The sequence below is a fragment of the Anser anser genome (genome assembly GCF_964211835.1).
Source record: "Anser anser genome assembly, chromosome: 7".
NCBI classification, from domain to species: Eukaryota; Metazoa; Chordata; class Aves; order Anseriformes; family Anatidae; genus Anser; species Anser anser.
Genome location: NC_139727.1, coordinates 16,271,008 through 16,292,015, shown reverse-complemented (window position 1 = coordinate 16,292,015; position 21,008 = coordinate 16,271,008). Strand labels below are relative to the sequence as shown.

At 45.5% G+C, this 21,008-nt stretch overlaps 1 protein-coding gene across 5 annotated transcripts in view; it reads right to left on the bottom strand.

The window, feature by feature from the left end:
* The window catches only part of LOC310902979 (hexokinase-1), a 69,737-nt gene extending 49,144 nt beyond the window's left edge, over positions 1 to 20,593 (bottom strand). Inside the window, exons 1-19 of one of the 5 annotated variants that reach the window (XM_083845443.1) lie at positions 20,316 to 20,593; positions 19,500 to 19,698; positions 15,769 to 15,931; positions 13,477 to 13,625; positions 13,266 to 13,385; positions 12,410 to 12,505; positions 11,364 to 11,463; positions 10,554 to 10,737; positions 9,844 to 9,999; positions 8,872 to 9,105; positions 8,087 to 8,391; positions 7,631 to 7,779; positions 7,422 to 7,541; positions 6,282 to 6,377; positions 6,092 to 6,191; positions 4,924 to 5,107; positions 4,016 to 4,171; positions 3,085 to 3,318; positions 1,276 to 2,454 (exon numbers count right to left, since the gene is read on the bottom strand). In XM_083845443.1, the coding sequence (XP_083701569.1) occupies positions 2,310 to 2,454; positions 3,085 to 3,318; positions 4,016 to 4,171; positions 4,924 to 5,107; positions 6,092 to 6,191; positions 6,282 to 6,377; positions 7,422 to 7,541; positions 7,631 to 7,779; positions 8,087 to 8,391; positions 8,872 to 9,105; positions 9,844 to 9,999; positions 10,554 to 10,737; positions 11,364 to 11,463; positions 12,410 to 12,505; positions 13,266 to 13,385; positions 13,477 to 13,625; positions 15,769 to 15,931; positions 19,500 to 19,562 (2,754 nt within the window). In that variant the 5' untranslated portion in view covers positions 19,563 to 19,698; positions 20,316 to 20,593 and the 3' untranslated portion in view covers positions 1,276 to 2,309. Of the gene's footprint in view, positions 1 to 1,275; positions 2,455 to 3,084; positions 3,319 to 4,015; positions 4,172 to 4,923; positions 5,108 to 6,091; positions 6,192 to 6,281; positions 6,378 to 7,421; positions 7,542 to 7,630; positions 7,780 to 8,086; positions 8,392 to 8,871; positions 9,106 to 9,843; positions 10,000 to 10,553; positions 10,738 to 11,363; positions 11,464 to 12,409; positions 12,506 to 13,265; positions 13,386 to 13,476; positions 13,626 to 15,768; positions 15,932 to 19,499; positions 20,116 to 20,188; positions 20,204 to 20,315 lie in introns of those variants that run through there. The other 4 variants (XM_083845444.1, XM_083845442.1, XM_083845441.1 and 1 more) reach the window with 4 other exon arrangements.
* Positions 20,594 to 21,008: the final 415 nt, after the last annotated feature.

The following is a 21,008-nucleotide window of genomic DNA, read 5'->3' as shown; positions in this document are numbered from 1 at the left end:
CAGAAAAGGGACAGCTGCAACAGAGGTGTAAACTGACTGTGTGAATATTTCCCTAAAAAGACTAAAACAAAAATCCAAAGCAATATAGAATTCCTTTCTAAATTTAAAGCAAGAATCTGCACAAGTGGTTTACCTTGTGTTGTTACTGATATGCATTCCAGTTGTGCAGAGCCGCCTTTAGAACAGAAGCGCGATACATTCTCTGCATCATACTCACGTGTCCATCATGAGGCAAGTCCATGTCACCTCTCTCCAGTTGTACAGGGACATATTTCACCCACAGATGTACTTTTGCAGATTAGCACAATCCACGCCCCCAAAAGGACCCAGAAGTACAAAGCTAGTACAAGATCGCAGAATGCCCAGGGGAAAAACAGCCAGTGCAAAAGCACTATTTCTAGGCTCTGCATAGCCCCAACCCTTGATGTGGTTTTTTTTTTCCTGTACCCAGCTACATATAACTTTGCCTCTGCTACACAGCAAGCAGTTTCCGTGACTCTGTGGACTCTGAAATATAATGAAAAAGGAACATATTAAGCTGCATGGCAGGAGGAGGAAAACATTACACGTGAGTTCACAACTTGTCTCTTCTCCGTTGCTCTGCACAGGGAGCTCAGCATCACGAGGAACTCCTTCAGAAACAAAAATGACTTCCAGCTACTATTTTTTACCCATCCTGTGGCTCCAACACTCGGAGAGCTGTTGACTTATTGCTTGTAAAAACTACAAACCAGGAAAAGTATCTTCAAATTTTACATTTGCCATTGCTAAATTTAAACCTGTTGGCCTTATTACAGATAATTATATAAATCCAGCTGCTTATCCCCTGCACGATAGTTACTTTTGACCTATCTAAGGCTTAAAACACATTTCCTGGCCCCACTTTCTGCTGACAGCCTGAGCAGAAGTAAATAGCCAAGAAGAGAGGATTAAAGGAGATACTGCAATACTCCAGATCTGCTGCTTCTCTGTACTGTATTGTTTCAGTTTACTCTGAGATGGGTAAGTTAGTGGAAGGGCATCTGGTGACACAAGAGCATGTTTTTTTTTCCTGGTGTTTGCAGGCCTTTGGATATGCTATAGCCAAATAAAACAGTTCTTTATCAGTGTAGAGAAAGAGGGATATTTGGCTTCAATTTGACAGGCCCTATCCACAAGCCACCTTTGTAATAACGACAATGCTGCTGAATATTGTCAGACGCAGATTTAAAGCTCCCACTTGCCTGCAGGTTCTTCCCACAACTCAGAAGAGGCACTAGACAGAGAAGCAAAGGCTCACAGCACCACAGATTTATTTACAACAAAGTACAGACAGGCAGAACAACAGGCAACAGAAAATGAAAGTCAAGGATAAACTCCCACATAATGGAAGCTATCCTCCCTCAAACGGGCAAGTAGATAGCTGAGGGAAAACAAAGAGGAGAATTTCAGAAATTCAGGTGATTTTTTTTCCTTTCTACAAAACTATTTTGATGACCCGAAAATGAACAAATTTGTTACTCTCTACGTAGCTCTAACGTGCACATAGCAGACCCTGTAGCTGCTCCTACACCCTCTTTTTCCCCCAGAATCAAAAGAATAGCCACAATCAGAGTCCATCCAGCACTGGTTATGTTTATGTGCATTCACGTGCACTGATGTATTTTGATACAAACTGATATTCTGTAGAATCATATTTCTTTTTCATTACATTCATCTATTAAACATGTCTCCTGTACTCACGGAAGTATTACAATACCGATGTAGCTGGGTGTGGGGGGAAAGCATCACTGATCAAAGCCCATTAACTTATTTTACCTGCAGATTTACTGTAAAACCTGTGATGTCTTTGAACAAACATGTCCACTGGATATGTGCAACACCAGATATCAATGTTCCTTGAGACAGGCCAAGTCAAAACTAAAAAACACACAAATCCTAAGAACCTGGTGATAAATTCTGTTGTGGTACAGTAGCTTAATTAAGCCATTGTAAAAAGACACATTTGGGTTTTTGGTTGGTTGGTTGGTTTGGTTTGGGTTTTTCTGTTTGTCTGACTCTTCCATATGCATTATATTATTATTCCACTGCAGGAAGTACAGAACTGAGTAGATTGCAGTGTGCCGAGACATAACAGTGGGGAGCAGAAACACCTGGTCCAAGTGGTGTCCAAAGGACAAAAATCCACAATCCTGGCTGGTCAAAAACCAGCTGCTCCCTGAAAATCAGGTACCTGGGTACTGGTGTCTGGCAAAGCTATCTTCAATCACCGCTCAGCAAATCTCTAGAGCACACGCCTGGCAGTGCTGAAATGACTTCATTTCTCATTTTTACTTCCGTCCAATATTATGCAATCTTTTTGCTACTGCAGTAATGAGAGCAGCTCCCTTCCCACTCCCATCTTCAGAGAGCATGAATGTCACGTCACACTGAGGTGCCAGTTCCCTCACTGTTTCCTGTAGGACCCTAGAAAAACTGAAGGGAAAGAACATTTTAGAAGTCCCTTTCCAGTCTAAGACTGTTGTATTCATATATTAGCAATGAACAATAACCTCAACCAATATCTTCCACTGATTCTCCATAGCATCCTTTTCCATTTGTTTTTCCCCCTATACAGAAAAAGAGAGAAGTTTCTGTACTCTATCAGATTTTAATTGCTGTATCTCTACTTTAATTTTGTTCAGCAAGATGCCAGACAGGCCTCTTGCCTTCAGAGACCACAGAGGAGGTGCTCATCTCCCAGTTAAACCATCTATTTCAAGGCCTTGCTCACAAAATACCGACCCAGCTCTAAATACTCAACATAGCTTTCCTTCTGGGATACCTAGACATCGCGGAAATCCCTTGAAACACTGAAAAATAAATATTAGAAATGTGAGTTTGCTCAGTACACTAGAGAACAAGAGCCTTCCAGTGATAACTGGACTTTTCTTCACAATTTTCAGTCCTTTGCCTAGGCAAAGGAAATGGCAGGATGCAGGAAAACGTATTAGATCTTTATCCCCTCTCCTTTTTGTCTGCCTCAGAAGAAGGCTGATGCAGCTTGCTACATGTTCTCGCTGGAAATGACCTAACAGCAAAGAGAAGGGGTACCAAGGTACTCACTGCGGATGGAGCTTGTACAAGGTCCCATCTACTCCAACAGTAATTTGCAAGTGCTCCACACCTCGGTTTTCTCTCTTCTTCTCTACAATAGCTGCCAGTCCCGCCCCACAGAGTTGGGCAGCTCTCCTGGAAACAGCTCCACACACTTCTTTCACAATGATGCTGTCTTCACATGTGCTGTCCAGGCCAAGCTGCTGCAGAATTCGACGCACTTGGAGGAGGGCGAGCCGGTCGCTGCGTAAAGGCAAACACAGGCAGCAACAGGGCGTTATGGGAAGCTCTGGCAGGCAGGAACCTTTACAAGCCTTACAGATGAGATTCTGAGGTGATTCACAGGAAGTGGGACCACTGCTCCAGCTCTCATACCCTCCATTTGTTTTAAAGCAAATTCCAGCCTGAACTCAGATCAAAATTTTGCTCATGGCACGCTCTTTGCTATGTTAGACTGTATTTCCAGAAGGCACAAACAATAGTTATTCACCTAACTCCCAAAGTCAAGAGGAAGCTGTGCCAGATCAGCCACCTGACCTTGGTTTTTTTTTGATCTGAAGGCTGAGACATTACCTTCAAAGTTTTTCAATAGTGGGAAGGGTTTCAAACAGCCTGAAAGACTGGTTCGATCATGTACAGGTATTTAGGTAAGCACATATTCATGGGATATTTATATATCACTGACTTTTTTTTTTTTTAAAGTACTATCTTAAGTTCTACAAGAACGACTCCAAGTACAATAATGTTTGATAGCTAAGACATCCAATACAACACAGGTGTGTGAAAATGAAATGATAATTCATTCGGGGTAGGGGGGGGCAAAGAAGGAAGCTATAAATGACTTCTTGAAGGAAAAGCCTCCACATTTTTGCAGAAGATTATTTTCTGGAAGTTCCAGAAGACCTTGAGGACTTAAAACATGTAAATTAATTAATTTTACCTTTCAATCTGAGATAGGAATTTTGTCTCAAATATGCCTCTTTTCCTGAGTGATTCTGAAATCTGTCCTCTGAACAGCAGTCCTTGTTTGGTTAAGTCGATCAGAATTTGCCGCACTATTTCACCTAGGTACATTCCACTGGTCATTTTTTCATACCTGTTATGTTATAAAAGAAAAAAAAATGCTTTTAAATGGGTTGCAAGTTAGCTGTATTTAACAAGTGTACATACACACCTGAGCAGTGTAATAAACTTGAAAAAGCAATAAAAACTTGCAGAGTAAGAGACATCTTTCAACCATCAAAAATCTGTTGCAGTGACTTCACGTGCAAACATTAAATACAACATATTTACTCATGTTAAAAGGTAACAGAACTAGAAAAAAACATAATATTAAACAGAAGATAGTGTTAAAGCCAGAGCTGACAGTGAGATGCAACATTTCTGTTGCGTCTTCCCCATGCATTTGCTGGTGAGTCTTATGTAAAGAGTCAGACCAGTTTATCTTCTGGCATGAGTTGTATTTTACCTTTGAAGGCAGAGGAGTATCCAATCCCCAGCAATCAGCATCAATGAAAAAATACTCTAAGAGGAGAATCTGGTCCCAAAGCAAGTGGAACTGAACAAGAGGCAGGAAAGAACAGAGCAAGACCTACATTTTGCTGGGAAATATTAAGAGCTGCACTGTTTGATAAGTGCCCTAAGGTGGAAATAGTGCTCCAGGAAGAGAAACATTGTACATCTTTGCTTTTTTTGTCAGGATATCTGCATTACTTACTATGCAACAAATGAAATCTATTATTAAAATTTCCTTTCCAATTACTCTCATTAAGTACATTTTACAACTAAGTCAGTGTGTCTCAAAGACTTGCTTAATCAGGCTCCTAGGACCAGAACCATCCCATTTACCTCTGTTTCCCTGCATTTAGCGAGCCTTCATCTACTTGTTTATCATATTTGGTTCTGATGTTGTCAATGCAGCCATTGTCACCAAATCCTCCCCATTCTGTATTAATGCACATTTTTCCTTCGTTCCCTTCCACTATTTCTATGTTTTTCATGTCCTCCATGTAGCACACATTGCTGCCGGTTCCTAGGAGGAAAGAAATAACAAGGCTTCAGCCAGAGGAGCAAAGTAGCAGCTTAACACAAGCAAGATGATTATGGCGATCACCTTAAAAGCTCTCTTTTCCCAGTCCCATATTTCAAAGATCTCTCCAGATCTTACAAAGGCAACCATCAGCCAGTAATGCTTCCCTAAGTGCATGTGCTGTTACGGTATCACAACAGAAATTTTCCCCAGTGGGTTCAGCACAGCATATTCCAAGTGCAGAGGAAAAAGGATTCTGTCATAGGTCAGAAATGACTTTGGCAGCCTTTGGCAGATCATTGCTGCCAGTCTGGTTGCATCACAAATCATCTTCTGCATTAGAGCCTGCTTTCTAAAGCAAATCCTGTCTAGCAGCCAGTCAGGCAGAAACCAAGTCTGAAGTGATTTGGTGAACAGGGTCTCGTTGCTTGCAACACAGGTTACACAAGGCACTATAAAGACCATTTCTGCAAATAAAATGAGATGGCTGGTGCACTTAACCAGCCAGCAGAGTTTATTTTCTAACTGGGGCTTCAGATCTTCTATGCTTAGATGTATTTCTGGATGAAAAGTTGGAGGGACCAATTGGGGGGATCATCGAGAAAGTCCACAAAGAATTCAGGTAAGTTTCAAATTCAGATAAATATTCTTGCTCCAAAGCCTATGAACTAGTTACACAGGTCCTATTTGCTAGAACATTAACACACTTGCTAAAACAAAGACTCATGCTGTATCTACTGTTCCCATATTCTTTTACCAGGCACCATCAGATTCTGAATCTGTTGGACTTCTGATTGTATCTGCTACTGGTGCTATTATATTGTTTGTTGAGTACCATACAAATCTGCCAAGAACCCCGAACAACTAGTAATACCATATATCTACCTCAAATAAAGGACATTGTTTTACGAATTCTATAGCAGGGCGTGAAGCCCAGCACCTGCACACAAACTTTCTTCTTACGGGGTGACTTCAGTATCACTGTACCTGCAATAAGGCCAATCTCACAGTTTGGATCCTCGTATCCGCATGTCATCATTGTCCCAACAGTGTCATTCACCACTGCTACAATGTCCAAGTCAAACTCCTAGAACACAAGTCACAATCATTAGTGGGGTGCTGGAGGAAGAGGGAGCGTGCGTTAACACACCAAAAAGAACAAAGAAGAATAGCTCACATTTCTTCTCCTGATAGCCTCCCTCAGCATATCAACAACATCTTCCCCTTCACAGTCTGTTGCCTTAAAACCTTTTGTCCATCCCACAAGCGTACCCTGAAACAGAAGAGGAAATAAAACAGAAAATGAAGATAGAGAGATCGTACACCCCAAGCGTAAGCCTTTTTCTCTGCTCCTCCACCCCCACCCCCTTTTTTTTTCCTAATAATGTTATTTCCCTGTCTAGCAACAGTAAGTTCTAGCAACAGTAATAGACCAAACACATTGGGTGACGTATTATGGGCCTTGACAGTTGGGTCTCACCCACCTTTCCTGTAGTTTTGGAAAGGATATTGAGTGGTCTCCCCACAAACAGACAAATCTTATTACTAAGCGTACAGATCCCAGTTAACATTAAAGGCTGTCTAGATTGGTCTCTAGATTCAGAGACTATTGTGAAAACCACCAGGACAAAAACTTTTGATAAAACAGTAGTCTCTCGTTTCCCCATGTAGTCTATGTATTTGACTAGAAACAGGCAGCAAAACTTCTTTTTCCCCTTTAGGAAAAGAATAATCAAGAATGATTTCTTCCTGAATTTGATTTTTTTTTTATTCTAATTATTTTTCTTACATCAGATGGCTGGAAAGACAAAGAGATGAGATCTGTCAAAAAGCCATATACATCAGATTAACAAATCCAAGTCAGAGAGGTCTAACTCTTCCAAGCTCTGAACAAGCAAACTCAGTTCTGCTCACTGACATTCACCAAGAAGCAGATAATGTAGTACAGAAGTGACACAGTCAGGGCTGTGCAGCAAAGTTAGGAAAACACCCAGGGATTTTAGCTGAAGTAGTACAAGGAGGAGTCTGTTCTCTCTTGGCATTAAAGGGAGAAGGCAGCATAAGAGATTCCTGGGCTATTAAAAATGTGTGGTCATTCAGCCATCATAAGCTAGCACAGCCTCTTTATGGAGTAAAAGCAAGGAACATCTATCTCTTTTCACATACATTATGTGGAAGTTTTACACACACCCTTGTAAAGTCCTACCTGGGGGAAACATTTAGAAGTGTTTTTACCTGCAATCTCCAAACTAACAAGCCATCCTCCCCCAAAATGATATCAGCTCTTATTTGACCCATTTGCTGTTGCAGTCCTTACCTTGTCAATGCTGGCTTGCCTGCATGGGAAGGAGAAGGTGAAGCCCAGAGGCAGCCGGGCACCTTTAATCCCCATATACTCCAGGAAGTCTGCTATGCACTGGACTATATGGTCAAAGAGCTGGAAGAACAGAAAAAGCATGAAAATCTCACTTGCTCTCCTATTAATTGGGTCTTGACTAAATCAATTAAGTGTTCATTAGAAGTTACCTCTTCCCCTGTCCCTTGCATGATCTCCAAAGGAATGGCAAAGATTTTGTTATACATCTGCACAGATCTCCTCCTCCCGCTTCTAATTTTGACCAGCAGAACTCTGAAATTCGTTCCACCAAGATCAAGGGCAAGGAACTTTCCGCTCTCTGTAAGGGAAGATAAGTATTTCATTTTGGTGCTTTTTGCAGCACATTTCCCAGTCAGAATGCCATAGTCTGCCACACATCTGCAGGAAACTTCATCTGGGCCAACGACAGCACGCTGCCCCATGTGGCATTTATTCTCTCAGTTCGTTAGGCTAGGGGCTAAAGGGCCAGCCAGAAAATGCTGCAGGAAGCATTGATTTGCCAACAGAAATCACCCTGGCATTTGCCAGAATAATTGGCATGTTCTCCCCCAAAAAAAAGACAAGCAGCTTTCATGCACCACCAGGTGTGCAGGAAATAAACTTACCTGTTCCATCTGGTGTCCCACAGACATACGTGGGCAACATCTTCACTGTGGCACTGGCTTGCGTCTCTCTCTTGAGCCCATATTCCAGCTCAGCCCTCATTTTGTTCTTTACTTCTCTGAGGGTGTCCAGGGACAACAGGAACGGTGCGAGAACGGCATCGATTTGCTTGCGCTGAGCAGCCAGCCTGTACGCCACCGCTGTAACCATGGCGGCCCCCTTCGAACTGCCGCTCTGAGAGAGGAGGAACCGAACATCACAGCTGGGGACCAGCCTTCTCACTACCTTGTGCAGACGTTTGGGGTATCTACGGGAACAAAGAGTTTCTGTAGACTCCCGCAAGCATTTCACACGTGGCTTACTTCACCTACACTACACTTCTAATACGAATCCAACACCACGAGTATTGAAGCACAGCCAGAGAAGCACAGAAATTAGGACATGTAAGAAATGTAAGCATAGGTTCAAAAATGAAGAGGAAAAAAAGAAGGAAACAACAAACAGCAAGTGCCCTGGATGCTCAGGAGTCACCTGAGAAACCAATTGCTCTCACCCAGACAGCAGTATTGTGTGTCATGTTGTTCCCATCCCACCGCAAGCTCTAAAGCTCTGAAGCAAACCCAGCTTTGCAACAGCGAGGTCAGTCTGACCCTCCACATCCCACCATACCTCATCCCAACCCTGCAGCAAAACAAGCAGCTCTCCAGAAGCCACACAGACGCAGGTGGAAAATCTTTGCAACATCAATACACAGCTAGCAATTCCCAAACCCTCTTTAGTTACTTACTGGGGGTGAGTTTTATAGAGTCCCCCATCAATCCCGACAGTGGTTCGCAGCCTTAACACCTTTTTGTTCTCTCTCAGGCGGGTCAGTATGGCTGCTAGGGCAGCGGCACAGAGATTGGCCGAGCGGAAGGAAACGATGGTGCAGACGTGCTGGACAGCAATGCAGTCCTCTTCAGAAGGAAACAGGTTCAGCTCAGTAAGAATCTCTTTCGTGTTGCTCAGACCTTCCTTGTATCTACCCCAAAACAAAGGAAAGCATTACCTAATGCAAGGGTATTAAGGCAGCACGTAAGTTAATATCTGCACGCTGGCTCAAACAAATGAGAGAAGACCAGGGCACAACCCATCAGGCACTGTCATAATTGGTTCCCATAAACGAGGAGCGCCTTTCCCATGCTATACCCAAAAGCATTAAGAGGCTACTCCCTGGAGTTCAGTTTTCTGCAAGACATACAAATTGGCTGACCAAGTACAGAACAGGATGAAATATTTAGTCTGTAAGAGAGCACAGCAACAGATGTACAGCTTTACTCAGCACAAGAGAAATTATTCCTGAAGTAACAGCGTGGACCAAGATTCCCCTTTAAAAAAACAGAATCTGTCAGCTTTCCATGCGGTCATCCATTAGGTGACCTACAGCATGCACTACCTCTCTGCAGCCCCAGGATTTGGACAACACAGAAGTTGAAAACTGCAAGAATCCTCCCACATGCTCAGGTCTCCAGAGAGACCTTAAACAGCCTGTCTGTGATGGTTAACAAACCGTTTGCTACTGGGGTATTTTGCTAAAACTTCATCTTCCATCACTTCTGCGTACAGAAGGATCAATTTTTCTCCTAGGAAAAGCAAAACCAAGCTGAACAGCTCAGGATCAATTCCCAGTACCCCCTGATTATGAAGAAATGTTAGTTATCATTGCTGTGCATGTGAAATATTAACAGCCCCTCTCAAAGGGCACGTCTTAGACTCTTACTTTTCCATTGCACACACATGCTTCATTTCGATCTTGTCCTTAGTAAGCAGAGCTGTTGACACTTTCCCATTGAAGAGCAGACCTTCCTTTGTCATTTTTAGAAGAATGAGTCTTAAAAGTTCCCCCAAATACAGGCTACTGATCATCTTCTCAAACCTGGAATGGGAAGCAAGAGGGATTACAGGTGTCCACCAGCTCACCAGAGCCAAGGCAAGTTCAAGTATGTTCTTACGCAGGTCAATCACATTTAAGCATCTACAAAAGGGGTTTGGAAGCTAAGATACCTTCCTGAGGTCCTGAGACCCAACCCCAGCCCCTCAAGATAAGAGAGTGATTAAAAAGACTAGTCAAAAACTTGCAAGCAGCTCAGCCAGTAGAAGCAGTTTTGATGAACCAGGCTTTAAATACGCCCTTTATTTATTTTTCTCCTCCTCTTCCCCTCCGCAGCCTCATGCCAGAAGAACCACCTATTTTTAATGACACACAAGCAACTGCAGCAGCAACCCTTTGGCCTGTGAGGCAGGGAGGTGTATCCACCTTTCCAGGTACCCACCATTCCCAGAGGGGAAAGGTCTGAATATGACGGGACCAGGACCAAGTTGGTTCAGGTTCACTCAAGTGGATTCCTGTTCCAAAGGGACTCCTGGGAAACGCCAGAAATGCACTCGAACTTAGATTGCCAAAGCAAAACATCTGGGGAAATCACTTACAATTGTTTTCCAGGATTCAGAGATCCCAGATCGAGCTCCCGATCAAACTCTGTGCGGAGGTCATCCAAAGCACCATCATCTCCAAAGGCACCCCACTCTGTGTTAATGCACATCCTGCCTTCATCACCTTCCACCAAATCGATGTGCCTCATTTCCTCCATGTAGCATGCATTGGTGCCAGTCCCTAGGCATGATAGAGCCAGTGTGGATAGATTACCCATTTGCCTCAGGTTCCCTTTTTGTTTTAAGCCCACATGTTTGGAAATAAATCAATATATTGTCTTTGAAAGAACATATATAACCTTGTGGTAAGGATGCTAATATCAAGCCACCTGTGTTTGTGAAATAATCATTTAACAGTGAGTGAAAGTACAAGAAATTAATCTAAGGCTTGACTTGTTCAATTATTTTTTCCCCTATCTCAAATGTATTTCTATGTGCCTTTAAAAAGCCGCCACAATGTGTAAAGTGGAAGGGTTGTGGAAAACACAGCTGATCCTATCAGACGTGAGAGGAATTCAGCTTTCTCTGGACGACGGACAGTAGTTTTCTACACAGTCAGCAGAAAAGTTTAGTATGCTGGTCACAACTGAACCCAGACAAAATGGGGACTGTGGCATTTGATGGCAATGTGATCAGCATAAAAACAGCTGCTTTACAGAAGGCAGCCAGGCTTGAAAACCTTACCATTGTTTTTTTTTTTCATTTTCTTCCTGCTCTTTCCTGTACTGGGACACTCCCTTCTACTCCAGATTTGTTAGAATTAAACAAATGAGGAAAAAAAGATGCTTAGTGAACAGAAAAACTTACCAATTATGAGTCCAACTTCACAGTGCGGGTCATCATAGCCGCAAGTCATCATGGTTCCTACAGTGTCATTGACCATGGCCAGAACATCAACGTCGATGTCCTAATAGCATGAGGATGAGGGATTAATAGGAAAAAAAGCCTACAAAGCCTTTGTACTTTACTATTACTTTGAAGGCCTGGTTCAGGAAAGCTCTTCAGTTTGAAGACATGCTACTTCCCTTCGTAACACTATCCCCACAACACTGGAAAGTAAGAAATAACTCAGAATTATCAAGCGCTTCGCCAGACAGGATCTATGGCTGCAGGACTTTTTACCCAATCCATCCTTCTTTACCAGAAAGCAATTCTTATTGGTTTGAATCTTGTGATATACTGGCACTAGTGCATCTGTCCTCACAGGCTGAATTCTGGTAGCTTGCTCATGCTAGGATAATGTCCCACCCCATGAGCAGACCCCATGAAACTGGCAGATTGACAAACCGATCCCAGCAAAATTGACAGAAAATATGTATGTAAAGGCAATTACTCAATACAAGGCCATGCACCCGTGTCACATGCAAGTAAAAAGCCTTTCCATCAGAGGTGTGCAGTTGATTTTCCACCCTGAGGTAACTTGATAAAGTGTGATCAAAGTTACCAACAATTCCTGTAGCACAGATGCCAAGACTAGCAGGGAGCTGGACTTCACCCAGGAAGTCTCAGGTCCATCGTTTCTGCCAACCACAGCAAAACTGACGCAGATAAAGAAGTGAACGGAAATCAAGGATGGATTTTTACCATGCAGGAAAACCTAAGAGCTTCCTTTTTACTGCAAAGATGTCAAGACACAGATTTTCTTCACGTTCCCCTTCCGTGGCTTCAGCTCTGAGGGAGAACTCCCCTCAAAGATGGGGCGGCAGAGAATTGCCTTCAGAGGCCTACAGCCAGATCTACTAGACATACAGCCACATCAGACACTGCAGTCCTTGAAGAAAGTCTTAAACTCCCAAAACAACCCAGTTACACCAAGCACAGATCAGCCACTCAGACTGAGGTATAAAACTTGCCTTGTGCTTCTGGAGGGCCTTGCGCAGCGAGCTGACTACATCTGTGCCCTGCACTCCTCGGACCTTGAAGTGTTTCGTCCAGGCAAGGAGAGCCCCCTGAAAAATAAAAGATCAGTGACCCCAAAGTTCCAGCCTCAGAAGGCAAACCTGCCATAAGGTCTGCGGAGAAGCCCACTATCTCTCTCTGCGCATAAAAATCTGGGCCAAAAGAAGTCACAGAAGATCTCACCCTCAGGTGGGTGCCCGTCAGTACCAGCACAACTAAATAGTTCAGTAATAAAGTCCTAACCCTGTAAATGCATCTCCCTGTGCTTTGTTTAAAGCATGCTTGGCTTTACTGATGTTCATTGCACACTGACAGCATTAAGCACAAAGCACTGGCAGGACTGGCACCCAAGGCTTGATCCCTAGAAATAAAAGAGAAGTTGGAATAAGAGGCCACAAAATATTTGCAACCAGCCCTTCAATCCCCCATATGGCCTTTCAAACAGCTCGGCTACAGGTTTACATTAATTAGCACCAACTGTAGAAAGTACTGAATGAGAGGGATTTAAAAAATCATGCTTTAGGACACAAAAGCATGTGATTTAGTGTCCAGCAGCCTTCACACAAGCACATATGGTTACTATGGAATCAGGTATGGATTAAGCCATAATTTTAGCTGAAAGATCCCATTGCCTTCAGATAAGGAATGAGTCCTTGAATGGTAGCCAGCTGTAGCTGAATGGCAATGGTCATCCACCTCACCTTCTTCAGAGCACTGTGGAAAGCTGACCCCACAAAAAGGCCCCGAGGTAGCACTCCCATGCAATAGCTACCCTGGGTTCTGCCAATAATATTCCTTTTTGCATCTTACCTCTTCCAGTTTGGTCTGTTTGCACGGAAAAGAAAACGTAAAGCCAAGAGGTAACTTCTTATGCTGCAGGTTTTTGGATTCCATGAAGTCTAACAGACAGTCAGCAACGTAATTGAAGAGCTGCAGGAGAAAGGAGAGGACAGAGTCAGGCTTCGACCAGCAGACCCTGGCCCAAGCACGGCACCACCACAGAAGACCCTGCATGGCCTACCTCGGTTCCGCTGCCCTGTATGACCTCCTTTGGTGTGGGGTAAAACTTGCTCTCCAGCTGGCTGCTCTGCTTCCCGTCGTTAAACACCTTCACCTCGAGAGCACGGAACTGGGAGCCACCCAGGTCAACAGCGAGGAAGTCACCCTTCTCTGCAACACGAGTGGGCAGCTGTCAGCGGCGATGGCCACCAAGCACGGCTCAGATGCCATGGTGAGGGCCACGGGCTCTCCTGCCCCACTGTGGCAGGTCCTTATGTCCTTGGGCCTGGGAACACCACCAGGAAGTCTAAGACCTGGCTGTGCCCTGTCCAGAACCCAGGCAAGGGTATCAAGTCCCTCCTGTTAGCTTGATATGTGGCAGCTAATTTCATTTTTATTTCACAGTCTGGCTTTGCCCACCCTGCTCCTCCCATAGCAGCATATTTTCAAGCTGGAGAGGGATGAGCTTCTCAGCAAGAGGTCCAAGGACAGTTCATCCTCACTGCTACAATAAAGCACTTATCTAGCACCCACAGCATGCACATGAAAAGGCCCTTCCCCAAAGGAAAATGCAGCAGAATGTCATAGCCCTGCATGATCTTTGTTCCATGGTACAAGCACCTGACTAAATTTTATCAAATCTGACCCTCAAAGGGAAGGAAGCAGGAAATTCTACCTGTAATACCACAGCTACATACGGCAAAGGTGACGAGGCAAATTGGGTTACTCAGTAAACCGTGATATTAGTCAGACCATTAATCCCTAAATGATTAAAAATGGATGATGCTCCACGCAGGTCATTTCAGGTAGTTACACCGCGGGCAGTGAAAAATCTCAAAGTTCATTGGGAAAAATCCAGCCAAGTTTGAGATGTTTGAACATGCTGGAAGTTTTGTCTGGAAACGAAATAACCAATAAGGAACTCATAGGAAGGGAGCAGAAATAGAAAAAATCGATGCAATGCTTAAAATAGGCGGTATGTCAATAAGTCGTAGCCCGACGTGACACCGCTGTCCGGCCTTGGTACAGAGGAAAGGACAGGAGAGCGTTGTCCAAGGCTGACCTTGAGGGGCACAAAGTTTTGTAACAGCGATGACATTACATGCAGCTTGCCAAGTCCCCTTACCTCAGGGGCTCCCTGCAGCTTCCGGACAGGGTCACTGCCAGGTGAGACCTCAGGACCTGGTGGTCACAGGGGTAACGAGAGCTAAGCTAATATTTCTTTTTCTTTGGGGAAGGCAGAGCTGAAAAGAAGGGTACCCAGTTCCAGCCGGGCAGTTTCTGAGCAGTTTGTTTATAATCTCTCTAGCCATCCCTCATTTCAAGGGACTACCTTCCAAATGTTCTCTTTATGCCATTAAAGCTGTTATTTCTCATTTAATTGTGAGCAAATTACCTTCAGAAGGAATAAATTCCTGTGGAAACGAAGTACAAAGCAAACATTTCTCTTAAGATTTCTGTGTGAATGGCTGTTACACACAGTCCTGACCCAGGCCAGACACAGAGGCCCATACAAATGGGGTTGAGACTTGGTTACACTTGGAGAAAACACTCTAAATTTCTGTCAGCCTGCACTGCTAGGAGCCAGCTGAGCCAGGGGCCTTAGGCACACTTCTCCAAGCATGACAGGCTTGTAGATCCTCACCTCACACCCTCCCAGAGGACACCACTCCACTCTCTACCTCTCTAAGTCTTGGGGCAACTGGAAATGAGGATCTAGCTGCAGTAGCAGAGCAGGCCGTTCGCTGGCAGGCTCTATGCAGAATCAGGTTCTTAGTGCAGAAGGCAAGGAAGGGCAGGAGGGGACCGCTTTTTGGTGCGACAGAGAAAGACAAGAGCACAGAATTTGCTGTCAGAAGACTGGAGGAGCATTCTCACAGCTCTGAGAACACGATGTTGCCTCAACTTTGTGATTTGAGGGGTTTCACTGCAGCATCCTGCCCTCCCGTACCTGGCAGTCCCCCAGGAGCAGCGCCGCTTGCATCCCCCCGGCTGCACTGCAGGGGCTGAGCTGTAGAGGCTGCCCTTGCCATGCTCCTGCATAACGCCTGCACTAGGCATGGCCACAATTGCAATAAGAGGCTGCTTTCTAAGATCTAAGCCCTCAAACACTCAGCACTTGGTCAAAATCCACCTGGTGTGGACAAAAAGGCACCTGCCAGCCCCCCTAAGGCTGTTGTCTCCTCTGCTTACTGAGGGGCAGTAACTCAGCCCTCAGGCTGCCCTGCGCTCTTGCTGTGTGATCCTCGAGCACCAGCAGCAAGCCATCGTTTTCCTAAACCAGCCCCGCTGGGACTGAGCAGGGGGAACTCACCCGAGCCGTCGGGAAGGGAGCGCACAAAGGATGGCAGCATTTTCACCGTTGCTGTGGAATTGGTGTCTCTGCCCAGGCCCTTCGCCATCTCGGCCCGGAAGCGCGCCATCACGTCCAGCAGGACATCGTCGGAGAGACGCATGTGGTACAGGTACCTGTCAACCTGGAGACATGCGAGGTGTCACGAGGGAGGCAGGCAGGCTCCTCGGTGCTCAGCACATGGCTGGGATGGACGCTGCCTTCATGCTGCATGTGCCTGGGAGGCTTCCCTCTTCTCTGCAAGCAGGGAAACTGCAGAACCTTCCTAACCACTCGCACTAGTTTTCTAACCATCAGGGGTGTAGTTTGACATGAGGGATCTGAAAATCCTGAGCTCCAATTGCAGCGATATCCCCGCATGGTTAGTTTGTTCATTCCCTCCCATCTGACAGACATGAGGCTAAACACACCGTGAGGAGACACAAGAATCATTTACACGCATAAGAGACTGAAGGTGAACACACCACCTATGCAAACTGCACCTCTCTGATCCTGTATTCATTTCACTTGTAAACTCAGCATATCTAAATTCCCATAAACAGCAGTGAAAGCAAGCTCTGGAATATCATCACATTTACTCTTAAAAAAACTTAGTTTAGAAAGTGATTAATTTTTGAATTACTGTCAAAAAAACATCTTATTTGATAGATCAGTAACTTCCTGACCTACATAAGCCCACAAGACTCTCTAGATCCTGACAGGCTGTTTTTACACTATTTTTTCCTCCTATTTGTTTAATGAACTAAAACTACAAAGTATCTCAAGCTGGTGAGAATTTGACCTCTCTGAGTCAGGTCCAGAAAATGCCGTCAGTGCCCAAGCGTGTCGGCTACAATCTGAAAACATCTATTCAGCTACTGCTTCGCTCCCCAGCCAATTCACTTGGTTGGCACACCAGGCTGGAGCTCAAAGCCCGTTTCTCACCCCAGCTCTGCCCTCTGTTCCCTGTGATTTTAGGATTACATCGAGAAAACATTTCTGAGTGCAATCAATAACCTTCCTTAGGAGTCTGTAATTCACAGGACACAATAAAATAAAAGCCAACTGAATTTAAAGGGAATCAAAAGCATCTATGCCTGGTAGAGAAGCCAATCGGTGTTTCTATTCGGCTTCATCCGAGCAAAACTTAAGGTCTCCTTCAGGACCACCCACTGCTTGAACTGCTATTTACCTGCAGGGCTGGCTACACGGCTGTAAGGAGGACTACAGCTACACAGCTGCATACAACAGAGGATTCATCCAGCAAAATAAGAACCTGTCACCATTTAAATACCTTTCATTTCCACTGGGGAGACAGACTTTGGTGCTGTATGAACAAATATGATGCAAGCATAGTATTTGTGTGCTCCAAAGAGCTGGACATCCTCTGACGTGAGGCTCAGGGCCAGAGGCAGTGGGCAGGGGAGCCCAGTGTTTCATCAGTCCCATATACATAGGGAGGGCTGAGAGATCACGCACAAACCAGGTCCCACCAGCAACAAGCTGGGGTTTAAGAAATAACACTGTTTAAACAGAGAAGGCAGGCTGGGGATAAACTGGCCTCTTCTGTAACTGACTGGCCACCTACGTTAATGATGCCCAAACTAATTACCTAGTTACTCATTCACAGTCCCATTTTAAACGGATGGTCATTAATGACTCATCTGAGCACGCCAGGACCCTGACAATAATACGGGCGCCTACCTAACACCAAACACATGGGAGAAAGTCAAAATATGAGATGTGACTGTAAGTGGCAGCAGCTGCCTTAGGTACAGCTATAAGACCATTATTTAGATATTTCTCTGTAGCCCCAGTTTGCACAACCATTTGATTTTCTCCAGGGCACCTCAGGGCACCTGCAGGAGGTGCCATCTCCGCCCAGGCACCAGCACTGCCTCCTTGGGCACGCCAGAAGAAGAAAACACGACGACTGGAAACACGCGGCTCTCACGCACTCTCACACAGACTCAAACAACCTTGTCAGATAAGCCCTCAAGGAAAGAAAACTAAACAGTAATAAAAGCGGCTGTGTCCGTGTTTGCAGCTGTCACACGGGAACTCTCTGCCCCCACCAAAGCTGCGTTCTCCACCCTGATCAGCTCCAGCCAGAGGAGGAGACAGCCCTTGCCAAGGAGCTAGATAAGGCACAGCCTGACAGCTCCCTAGCCTGATTTACAGCCAGAGCAAGGGCACACAACAAATCACTGGCTTGCAAATGCAGGAATGGCCTGGCTGTGCAACACCAAAACGTGTTGTACTGCCTCCCCCCAACACGCAAGAACAGTCCTTGCTTTTAAGCGTCTTGCCTAACTCATAGAAATACTGTTTTCACAGCAGAGACAAATAAGCCTGGGCAGCTGAGGAAGGAGGTATTCCCTCTAATCAGAGAGGGATCAACCCTGCTCCATACTGCCTACCGTGGGCTTCCTAAAAGAGACCTCTGAAAAGCACTGTTTCCTTGCCTTCGTGTGGGACTAATTTGCACCTCGCAGAAAGATGCTCTTCTTCTAACAGCTTTGCAGACTCTCTCTGCCCCTCCTCTCCCTCACTTCAGGCAAGCCCTCCCTCGACTGCACTCTGCATGTTGCTCTTAGGAGCCCACTGTCAGAGCACTGCCCCACAAGGTCTCTCCCTTTTTTGGTAAAAAGCAGGAAGGAAAAGCACTGTCCGGACGAGAGATCTTAGATCAGATTCTCACAAGGAAAGGGCACTGGGGCCTCTTTCTGGTCATAGTAAACCATGGGGATAAAAGGGCTGTGACAGTCAGAGACAACTGACTTGAGATACCATGACACGTCTTTGGGATCTCCTCTCCAAGGCAGAATTAGCGAAGAAGCCCCTCTAAAAACGAGAACTCATGTTTAACCAAGGGCATGGAGAAGACAACAGGGTGTTGCTGGCTTTGCTGCGGAGGTGGCACTGCCCACGGGGACCTTGGATCACCTGCACTGCCACGCTGCAGGCAGCCCCACCTCCAGCTGCCGGTAAAACAAGAGGACGGGGCTGGGTGGCGATGGCCACCACGAAGCACCCAGTGTAGGTGCCAGGAAAACAGAGGACCCTCAGGGGACATATCTAGAAACCAGAGGCCCTCTGACCCAAGCAGCTTACAGGTCCCATGAGGTCTTACGATGGAGAGAACAACCCACGGCAGCACAGCCACGAAAGCAAGCTGGGGAAGAGCAACCATTAGGCAGCTCACCCTCGGTACTGACAGGTTCTGACCTGGCTGATTTTCAGCTTTTCCACCTTTAGTTCCACCAACACAAGTTGGAACTGTGCGTTGAATCACAGGAGACCTGGCCTAAAGTCCCCAGGAGCTTCTCCTGCCCCTGCTGCAATGGGAGTGAATCAGGCTCCTACTCAGTTTTAAAGACCCCATCCTTCACACTACTCACAAAGCAACTCAGCACGAAGTTCCTTGCTGCCCTCTGGACTACAGACACCACACCAGATAAAGTTCAAACCTCATTTCTCCTTACCAAAGAGCACTTGCTTCATTACTGGAAAAGAACTTACAACTGTGCAGGGAAAAGCACTAACCAAGACCTTCTTCCACAGTCATCAGATGGTTTGTGGTCCAAATCTTTCTTACCCCATTTGGCCCTATGGCTTTAGTAGATAAAGAGCTGCCTAGTTTGCATTACAGACTTTAGACCCCAGAGAGCCCTTGAAAACAGGAATCTCAGCTACTGCTCCATCTTACGTACCTTTTTTATTTGATCCTCTTTTAGCTTTGTAAAATGGAAAGCTAGCAAGTGGACGGCAAACATTTTCTTGAGGCTGATGGATGTGTCAGTAGTGACAGCTGCTGCTGAGTAACTCCAAAGCGATACGTCTTTATTCACGAAGCTGGAGCTAGAGAAACTTCAGCTGAGGCACTTCCCTCAGGGCGAGACAGTGGCGTTCCTGGGAAATTGAGTCCAGAAATAAATCCATCCAGTGTGATCGGTTCAATGATTAAACTCCTGTCTCTTTGTATCTCCCCCGACATCACCCCGAAGTCCCTCCCCCCCCAGCTCCACGCTTCATTGTGCCAAACGCAGGCACCTGGACTGCTGCCAAGCTGAAGGGGAGAAAAATCGATTTTGTTACTGCTCCCCTTGGGAATTGTTACCACTTTGCCATGGAGTTGCCACACAGCCTGCCTGGCTTCACCCCGCTTCGTACCCCCGGGGGCGGAAAAGCTCACACCAGCACAGCGCAAAGTGCTGCGGGGAATTGGGAAAGTTGGAGAGGATTTTAGGTTTCTTCCCTCTGGTCGGCACTCCCACTTGTGCTCTTCTGCATGAATTAACTCCGCTCTAGTTCCACACAGTGCACCCTTATCTACAGCTAAGCCTCAGCTGCGTAAAGGAGAGAAGAGGCACACACAGACCCCTGCCCCCAGCTGAAATACCTCTTGCGCAATTCCCAGCGGAGGAAGGTTTTGCACAGACTATTCTCCCTTCACCCCTCCTGAAGGCAAAGTTTCAGACCTAGGCAGATCCTCCATGTTGCAAAACTTAGGGAGGGGACAGACTTACCTGGCAGCCAGTGCAGAGAGCAGACTGTGGCACTTGATAGAATACGTGCCTCCGGCTGGCAGCACCCAGTGCCTGCTGCAGGAGCTGCTTCCTTGCCACCAGAGCTGAATCTGACAAAGCCTTCAACTATTACTCACAACGTTTATTCTGAATACACGAGCATATCCCAGATTTCGATATGGATATGGACTAATGAAACATCATCCAAAGAAACTGGGTGAGATGTTGACACAAAGGAGAGAAGAGGAAAAGAAAAAGTCATTCTGAGTAATTAGCACTCACTCCCAGCCTACACCTACAGCCAGTGCATTTTCCCCCAGACACTGTTCAGTGTTTCAGCTGGAACAGAGTACACACTGCACTGGCAGACAACCTACACCCAAAATTTTGCTGAAGATTGCAATTAAAAATTATTTTGATAAACCAGAAAAAACAGCCTCGGGACAGGGGGAGAAGTGGTAGATGGAGAGGTGGGAGGTGCCAACAATGGCAGGAAACAGAAAACTACTACACAGATCCACAGCAGGGCAAAAGTGGACAGTTAGCAGAAAAGGATCTCAGGCTGTCAAGTCATAGCCTAAAATGGACACAACAACCTCATGCTATTGTTAAAAATGTGTGTATATACATAGGACTGATCGGTCATCATATTGAGCTGTATGAACAGGAATACAACTCACAGACACAAAAAAC